Source organism: Protobothrops mucrosquamatus, unplaced genomic scaffold (assembly GCF_001527695.2).
Source record: "Protobothrops mucrosquamatus isolate PMUCROS unplaced genomic scaffold, P.Mucros_1.0 scaffold374, whole genome shotgun sequence".
NCBI lineage: Eukaryota > Metazoa > Chordata > Lepidosauria > Squamata > Viperidae > Protobothrops > Protobothrops mucrosquamatus.
The window spans coordinates 505416-513948 of NW_015386706.1; the positions used below are offsets into that span (position 1 = coordinate 505416).

Sequence of the window (8533 nt, forward strand, 5' to 3'; positions counted from 1 at the left end):
GCAGCTGCTTCGTTTGGAGACCCAGGAGGAGGGAGGAAGAGGAGGATGATCTTTGAGGGGAGGGCCGAGGGTCTAAGAGCAGCGGCTCCCCCCTCGAGAGACAGGATGCCGCCACGGGAAACCCCTTTGGTGGGTCAGGAGCCCGGGTCCTCAGTGGGACCAGTCTCACTGGCCACCTTGCGCTGGGCGCTTGGCAGCCAGACTCCCAGGAACTCTTTCGCCGCATGACCGGTCTTTCTTTGAAGCTGCCCAGGTCCGGCCCAGCTTTTTCTGTTGAACTTCTTCCTGGGCCCCCGTGTGAAGCAGGCGCCTCAGTCGCGAGGCTTTGCACAGCTGCTGCCAAGATGTCTCTGGAGGGGCTGATGTGCTGCCGTGGGTCCCTCGACTGGCTGAGGGAGTTCATCGGCTCCACCATCCAGTCGGTGCGGGACTGCGACCCCCCTGCACTCAGCACCCTGGCCGTCCTGCTGGCCCTCTTTGTCTGGTACTGCTACCATGTTGGGCGGGAGCAGCAGCCTCGGCCCTACGCCACGGTGCTCCCGGGGGGCCTGGAGGCGGCTGGCCTGCAGAATGGCTTCAGCCACTGCCGCTCCCCTGAGTGCGTGCGCTGCGCCCACAGTGACGGGTTGAACCAGAAGCTCTACCACAACCTCCAGGAGTATGCCAAGCGGTACTCGTGGGCGGGCATGGGCCGGATCCACAAGGGCATCCGCGAGCAGGGCCGCTACCTGGCCAGCCGCCCGTCCATCCAGCGGCCGGAGGTCTTCTTCCTGCCCGACTTGCCCACCACCCCGTACTTCTCCCGGGAGGCCCAGAAACACGACGTGGAGCTGCTGGAGCGCAACTTCCAGACCATCCTGTGCGAGTTCGAATCCCTCTACAAGGCCTTCTCTAACTGCAGCCTGCCAGATGGATGGAAAGTCAACAGCACGCCCAGCGGCGAGTGGCTGACCTTCTATCTGGTCAACCAGGGTGCCTGCGTGCCCCGGAACTGTCGGAGGTGCCCTCGGACATACCGCTTGCTGGGAAGCCTCCGCACCTGCGTGGGCAGCAACGTGTTTGGGAACGCCTGCATCTCTGTGCTGAGCCCTGGCACCGTCATCACTGAGCACTACGGGCCGACCAACATCCGCGTGCGCTGCCACCTGGGTAGGTTCTGCAGCCCCCCCCCCCCGCTTCCTGGCTAATGTTCTGGCAAGCGAGGTGCCCATCACCACCCAGCATGAGCCCAGAGCGGCCTTGAGCTAGTCAGCAAGGATTTTGGCCAAGCATCCCTTAGAGGCTTCAGTTGCCCTGTGCTGCCTTTGTGCTAGAATTCTGCCTGCTGAGACAATGCCTTGCAGATTTGGGGCTGCATTAGGGAAAGGAGCTTTGTCTGACTCCTGGCGTCGTGTTCCCAGCAGCCAGAATCTTCCAAGATTGTCTGAAAAGGCGGTTGGCAGATAGTGGTGGTAGAAATCAGGTTCTCTGCATGAGATAGCTGTGCCTTTCCAAGTTGCATCAGGATTCAAGAGACCCCGTATTGTTATAAGCCACAGTAAAGGTTCATTTGCATGGCTGGCACAAGCTGGCTCCCATACCAGTCTGGGCAGCTGCCATGGCAACAGCAACCGTGCCCTGATCTGTATTCTGCCAGGCAGCCACCCGAGACACAGGCTATGGCTAACTTCGGTTGTCTGAGCCGCCTGTCTACTCCTCCCTGTTGGGGAGCAGGCGCTAGAGATGCAATTGTGTATGTGTGTGTGTTTGCTTCTCCTTTGTGACCAGCTAGGAGGGTAAGTGCTTCGGTTAAGGCGAGTCTTTGGGTGATCCAGTGGGTGGGGGCTGAGATAGTGGAGGAGCAACTCCTTGGGCCAGGGGGGGGCTCAGCTGATGCCTCCCTGGCCCACCCTTCCTCTCTCCCTTCCTTCCCCCCTTGCAGGTTTGAAGACGCCCAGCAGCTGTGAACTAGTGGTGGGAGGCGAGCCCCAGTGCTGGGCTGAGGGACGCTGCCTGATTTTTGACGATTCCTTCCTGCACACAGCCTACCATGGAGGCAAGTCTGAGCCCCCTCCCCCAGCCCCGAGCTGAAGGCAGCACTGTGCAGCAGAGACCCAGGCTACCTGCAGGAGAGGTGCCCCAGGTGAACCAAGCCTGGGAATCCTCTCCGTGCCCGGCCCCTGGGACTGGGGGCACTCCGGACCAACCTCCTCTCTCTCTGCCCCCCCAGGATCCCCGGAGGAAGGAGCCCGGGCGGTGTTCATGGTAGACCTCTGGCACCCCAACGTTGCTGCGGCTGAGCGCCAGGCCCTCGATTTTATTTTCGCTCCTGGGCGGTGAGGTGGTGCTCCTTTCCGGAGCAGGTTCCGTGTCTGCGGAGAGGGGGGCTGCCCTCCCACCTGTGCATGTTCAACACAGGCACAGGCACAGGCACCCACGGCTGATGGGGCACCAGACTTGGCACCCAGGCCTTTCGCCTTGCAACCTCCTCCCAACGGCCGTTTTGCTTGGGGCTAGGCTGCCCCCCCTTTTCCTGTGATGAGGCCAAATGCTGCTGTAGTGTCCGTCGACCTTGCTACTTGTGCGTCGCTGTGCCCAGAACTTTGCATCCGCCAATCCTTGGAGGCGTTGATGAACCTAGTTGTGCCAATCTCTCTCGTGTTCATCCTCAGAAGGCAAACCACCCGTCACCCATCCTCACTGAAGCTTCAGAAACCACAGTGGGCCTCCCTAGGCCGGATCCTGTTCCTCATTTGCTCCCCTGGAACAAGAACACCCGCCCCCCTGCCTCCCTTGACAGAAGTGAGTAAAAGCAAAGCAGGGCAGCCAAAGGCTGGGGGGGGGAATAGCCAAGGCCCCCCCTTTTCTCAAGCCCTGCTGCTTTGTGCCTTGTTTGGGGTGCCCCTGCCTGGACTGGGACAGGATCCTTTGTGCACCAGTGGGGGAGGGGCTGCCGTGGGCTCTTCCCGCAGAGTGGCAAGCAGGCAACAGGAGGGGGGGCTTTCTGGCCTTCTTGGGGGCAGAAGCTGAAAACAAGCCAGCCCTTTTCACACATCAGAGTCGCGAGGCAAAATCATTCTGGTGAGACTCTGCCCCTCACCTGCACCGGAGGGCCCAGCAGCCCTGTGGCTTGGCCGAGGCCAGGACTTTTCAATAAAACACTCGTGCTCAATTCCGGGGTTTTTTCTTGTGGCTGATGCTGGTTGCACTGAAGACTCTGGGGGCCCAGGCTTTTGCCCTCGGAAGGGGCAGCCCTCTTCCCCTGGTGGGAAGAGGCAGGGGGAGCCCCGGGTGGCAGAGTTCTCCTCTGTGCTGGGATCCAGGGATCGCCCCAGGGGTCTTCTAAGCCAGAGCTCAGCCATCCCTGGCCCCCCCGGCCGAGCAGGCTGCAGCGGGCAGGTGCCGAGCACAGATCAGGCAGGGAGCCTCGGGGGGGTCCCCGTGACATCCCTCTGGAACCCTCCGCCCCAGAGAGCGGGAGGGAGCGCAACCCATGCCGGAAGTTGCAGCCCAGTTCCGGTAGCTATAACGATGCTCCCCCTTCTGAGAGCTCCTGTCGTTCCCGGCGTAGGAGGGTGCGACTCCTATTGCAAACGCACTGCGGGACTCGATCGAGCGGGGCTCAACTTTTGGGGGGTGGGAAATTGGCAGGTCAATCCCCAGAAACTGGGGTCTCGGGGGCAACTGGAGTGGAAGCCGTGCAAGTCACGAGTCCAGGATGAGCTTCCAACGGCTCCTGCACAGGCTGCCTTGCTGGCTGGGCTGACAGACGGCCTGCACAGACGCCAGCCGAGGCTCTCCTGCAGCAACTGCGAGCACAGAGGGTATTTTCCCTCAGTGCCTCTATTGCTACGCAAACACTCCTGCCTGGCTGAAAACACAGCTGCCCATGGCAGGCTCCCCCCCTCCCTCCCGGGGCCCCGGGCTCTCCTGAGAGAGGCTGGGCTTCCGTCGGGGACCCAGAGCTGGGCAGAAACAGCGGCTGGGGGTCAAGCGCACAGGGCGGGCCCTCGTCACGAATGCAGGCTGGGAGAGGCACAGAGCAGAAGTTGGCAGCTTTATTCTGGGCTGAAGGCTACATCTGAACCCAGATCCCTGTTCACCCCCCACCCTCCGCTGCTTTTCTACAGAACAAACATTTCCAGAGAATCCAGAACAGTGGGGGGGGCCTTCTGCTCCTCAGAGGAGTCCCATCTCAGTGCAGGAGAAGGGGCTGGAATCCCTTAGGGAAGCCCCGCCTCTCCCGGAAATAGGAAAGCCTGGAAGAGTGCCAGCAGCAGCGTGGGTGAAAGCAGAGCAGAGGAAGGCTGCCCTCAGTGCCACCATCTGCCATGCAGAAAGCACCTTCCAGAGAGACTGGAGGAAGGCCCTCAACTGCTGCAGCTCCCCCCCCCTCTTCTTCTGGTGGGGGGAGCAGCAGTCGTGCTCTGCCCTGGAGCCAAGTCGCTTTCCAAAGGTTCTGCCAGTGCCAGAGCCCCCGTTTTCCCAAGCCTGAAGGGGGCCCGGAAGGCACTGGGGAGGGTGGAGGGGCGCTCCCCCCGCCTGAAGATGGGAACACCCCAGGGCGGGCAAGGCCCGAGATGAGGCCGCAGCCGAACTGCTGCTCGCTTTGGCTAAGAGGCCGCGGCTTCTTCAGGCAGAGCCACCAGCGGGCACACCTGGGGGAGACGCGGCAAGGAGTCGGTGGGCCAAGCGCATTCGACAGGGCTCAAAAGCCTCTGCGCCAAAACGGAGATAGTCCTGGATGGGTGTGGAGTCCACCGAGATCTGCGCCAGGAGCGCCTCTCCGGCTTCAGAGCAGGTTCACCCCATGCTTGAGCAGCTTCAGCCTGGCCTTGCCGGGCAAACCGACAATGCTGTCCCGGGGGTTGGGCACCCCTGAGTTGTAGGGCGGCGAACCCCTCTGCTGAAAGTAGTTCTCCTGGACGGCGTTCCGGCAGCCGTAGACAGCCGTGGCGGCGTTTCTGAAAGAGATCGACAGACGGGAAGGGGCTCTTTTGTGCTGGGGGAGCTGTGCAGAAAACAGTGGCGGAGCTTATTGCAGCAACTGTGCCAACCACACACTCGGGCAGCAACTGCCTGGCAAGAGAGCTGGGTGAAATCAAAGCAGAGAGTTATGACTGGCTTCGGTCTGCTAGACGGAGGGAAGCACCGATCCTCTGCCATCGCTTCTGCTTCTGTGCGCCACGGAGAGCAGGTGGGCTAACGGTGGGAGGCAGCATGCCGTGGTATAGTAAGATCTCACCCAAACTGCAAGGGCCACGGCCCCCAAGGCCCCTCTGCTCTCAGCCCAGCTTTACCTGAGTGTCAGTTCAGAGGCTGTGGGCAGCTGCTCAAAGGTGGCGTGGATCAGGCCGGTGGCCTGCAGGAAGAGCTGGTCCTCAGGGCTCGTGGTCTGCAAGACGTTGGCTGAAGGAGGGACAAGTCGCGCCATCAATGAAAACGACGCTGGGGCAGGAGAGGGAAGGCTGCCCTCCATCTCGGCCAGAGGCTGCCTCCCAGCCCCTCCCGCACTCACTGGTGAGGATGTTCTGGACGGCGTCATAGTGAGCAAAGTTGTAGGTGCTCCTGGACGAGGTGAGGGGGCCCTTGGGAAGGGTCTCCGCCAGGTGGACCTCCAGGCCGTTCAGGGAGGCAAGGCTGCTGTGATACTGTGAGTTGGGGGGGGAGAAATATTTGTGGGAGGCCCCCTCCTCCAATTGTCCCGTTTGGGAAGCTTCCTCCAGGCGCCTGCCACAGAGAGGGTCCTGGAGGGCAGGGGAGCCGGCTGGCCTCCCTCCCTGCACTGCTGCCCTCAGAGCCTCGAGTGAGTTGGGGAGGTGCACGCTCTCCTTACCACGTCCTCCATGAGGTCTGTGGAGCTCACCAAGGGCTCTTCGGCCAGGAGGACCAGCACCAGGCCCCGGATGTGGTGAATGTACAAGGCCATCCTCACCAAGGGGGCCACGTCTGCCCCTCCTGCGGGGATCTCACTGCCTTTGCTGCTAGCCAGGTCCCTCTGGGACCCCCTGTGGAGGCAGAGCAAGAGATCTGAGCTGCCCCATCTCCATCTGCCTCCCCCTGGAAGCTCAGGCTCCCTGCCAGCCCTGGAGAGTGGCTGGCTGTCTGGACAGAAGGACTGACCAAACTGACTCCTGCCCATCCCATTAGAAGGCGGTTGGGCCGTCTGGACTGGCAACAGCAGTGAAAGTGAGGCTGGGAATCTCCTCAGAGAGCCTGATGGAGTCACCGGAGCCACGACGGAGAGCCCAGCCCGGAGGGACCGTCACAATTCTGGCCTTACCTGGGCATCCATTCCACAGGCAGTTCCCGCAGGGCAGCTGCTTCGTCCTCCAAGAGGTAAACAGGTATGACACAGACCCCCGGCGGTAAACTTGTTGGCCCAAAAGTGGTCAGGGAACCACCTAAAGAGCAATTTAGAATCCTCAGGGTCTCAGGAGGAGCTTGGCAAGTGGGTGGTGGGGCCTGGGGTGAACTGCCCAAAGGAGCCATGCCCAGCCTCCCAGCTTACCCTCTTTGAGCTGCACTGCCCCCTTTTCCGGCCCACTCTAGAATGGAAGCAGAGAGTTAGCCAGGTGATACCAAATTGCAAAAAAGGTTATCTTTCTCAGACCAGGGTTATTTCATGGCCGCCCCCCCCCAAAGATTATTACACCAGAACCATCCAAGTGATATTGGTACATTTTCTACCCTCCCACCCCCCAAGGCAGAGCTACAACTTACACCTCCATCCTCTGTTCCCTTCTGCAGCAGAACTCTGGCGGTGAGCTCGGGTGGCAGCTGTGTACTGACCACCCTGCATGGGGAAAGAAAGGAGAGGTCACCCAGGGGGGTCTCCCATCCCTGAAGAATGAGGCCCATCTAAGAGTACAAGAAGGCCCTTGCCCACTCTGCCACCCGGAGGCCTTCACGTTGGAGTGGGCACATGGGGTAGAGGTGATCTGATACACCGCAATGGTGAAGCTGACTGTATTCGGGGTTGTTTAGCAAGGGCCAGTGGGGGAGACCCTAGGTGTCAAGGCTGGCCCCCTGCTCCCCACCCAGATACTCACAGGCCTCTGTAGAGGATGCAGCCGGCCAGCACGTGGCGAGAACGCTGGCAGCTCTGCAGGATGAGGGCAGCTTTCAACAGGAGCAAAGGGTCCACCTGTCAGGGAGGAGGAAGCCGGAGCAAATGACCTTTCTAGGCCCCTCGGGACAGCCGGCCCTTTCTACTTTCCACCCGGTGCCGTAAGACAGTGCAGGAAGTAACAGGCCCCAGCCCTCCCGGGAGGCACCTTGGTTTTGTCTAAGGCCCAGAGGGAGTTAAACACCCGGTGAAGGTCACTGGAGCTTTGCTGCAGGTGGTTCACATACAGTTCCCACTCCCGGTCCAGATCCTCCGGTGAGCGCTCCTGGGAAGGACAAAGAGCACCCGGTCAGAACCGGGGCAGAGGACAACTCAAGAGACCAGCTGCCCAAACCCACTGGCCGTGTAGAAACGCCCTCCTTTGGGAGGGGCATTCCTTTGGGGGTGGGCGAGGCCCGGCTCAATGTACCTGGAGCAGAGGGAGAAGCTTGGGCCGTGGCTGGAATGAACCACAAACTGATACAAGGCTGAGCACAATTGCCAGGACCTTTTCCAAACTGCTCCCCTGGCTGGAGGGGCAACCGACACCCTGAGGCTTCAAAACATCCCTGGATGTCTCCCAGGGCTACACACGGCTTGCACTCAGGTGATTGCTATGCTACAGCCCAGCTCTCACCGCTGCTGCTTCACAGAGTTATGATAGGGGATGGTTGCGTAGACCCACCTGATCGTGGCTGGGCGTCATTTGCCATCAGCTGCTGCCCCCCAGCAGCCGGCCAGCCCAGATCCCAGGGGGAAAGAGCAAAGCGCCCCCAGCCCTTGGGAATCCTGCAGGGCCGCAGATTGTCCCCCAGGGATGCCTCCCTCTGCAGAGTGCAGCAGCCCAGCACCTCCAGCTGAGGTCGGACGAGTCCAGGCAGGGGAGGGGAGTGAATGTGCAGCCTCTCACCCACCAGGTAAGCCCGAGAAGCCGGCCCGTTGTAGAAGCGGAAGAGGCCGACCAGCCGCTCCAGGAGCCGCCTGCAGCTGAGGTCCGAGAGGTCGGCGGTGCAGCCCAGCACCTGCAGGAGAGAAGGGCGAGGATGGGCCGGATGGGACCCGCACCGCTCCTCCCCCGTCAGGGCCGGGAGCGAAGGGGGGTCGCGTCTCCCACTCACCCACAGGTAGGTGCCCTGCGCCTCCAGCGCGAACTTGAGCCTCCGCAGCCGGATGAGTCCCGGCGGGGAGCCGGAGATCTCCAGGGCGCAGCGGGCCACGCCGGCGATCTGTCCGCACAGCAGCTCCTGCTCGTCAAGGGGCGCCTGCAAGGCAGGAGGGGCGGCGGCGGTGGGGCTGCCGAAGGACCCGGGGGGGGGAGAGGGGGAGGGGGCCCCACCCGGGACGGGGGGCCACGCGGAGCTACCTGGCGCGGGTGGAAGCAGCAGATCCCGGCGCGGGTGGGGTCGCCCTCGCCCCGCACCTTCGCGGCGTCGTAGAGGAAGAAGC

The 8533-nt window shown here is 62.0% G+C and overlaps 2 protein-coding genes across 2 annotated transcripts; one reads left to right on the forward strand and one right to left on the reverse strand.

Moving 5' to 3' along the window:
- Positions 1 to 344: 344 nt before the first annotated feature.
- On the forward strand, positions 345 to 2339 carry ASPHD2 (aspartate beta-hydroxylase domain containing 2). Its single transcript, XM_015815806.1, has 3 exons — positions 345 to 1149; positions 1922 to 2035; positions 2210 to 2339. The coding sequence occupies exons 1-3, from the start codon at positions 345 to 347 to the stop codon at positions 2317 to 2319; spliced, it is 1029 nt and encodes a 342-aa protein (XP_015671292.1). The 3' UTR covers positions 2320 to 2339.
- A 1678-nt stretch (positions 2340 to 4017) lies between these two features.
- Positions 4018 to 8528, reverse strand: HPS4 (HPS4 biogenesis of lysosomal organelles complex 3 subunit 2; the record flags this gene model as incomplete). Its single annotated transcript, XM_015815770.1, has 12 exons — positions 4018 to 4943; positions 5280 to 5388; positions 5498 to 5630; positions 5816 to 5987; positions 6263 to 6383; positions 6491 to 6527; positions 6703 to 6775; positions 7032 to 7126; positions 7257 to 7373; positions 8002 to 8109; positions 8206 to 8349; positions 8451 to 8528. Coding segments are annotated over 12 exons (1359 nt in total), but the record flags the coding sequence as incomplete, so codon positions are not given.
- Between the last annotated feature and the right edge of the window lie 5 nt (positions 8529 to 8533).

What these genes read in the sequence shown, in the direction of transcription:
- ASPHD2 (XM_015815806.1), top strand. Translation starts at nt 345, where the DNA reads ATGTCTCTGGAGGGGCTGATGTGCTGCCGTGGGTCCCTCGACTGGCTG. An exon ending in CCGCGTGCGCTGCCACCTGG is followed by an intron (nt 1,150 to 1,921) that starts GTAGGTTCTGCA and finishes CCCCCCTTGCAG; the next exon opens with GTTTGAAGACGCCCAGCAGC. An exon ending in GCACACAGCCTACCATGGAG is followed by an intron (nt 2,036 to 2,209) that starts GCAAGTCTGAGC and finishes CTGCCCCCCCAG; the next exon opens with GATCCCCGGAGGAAGGAGCC.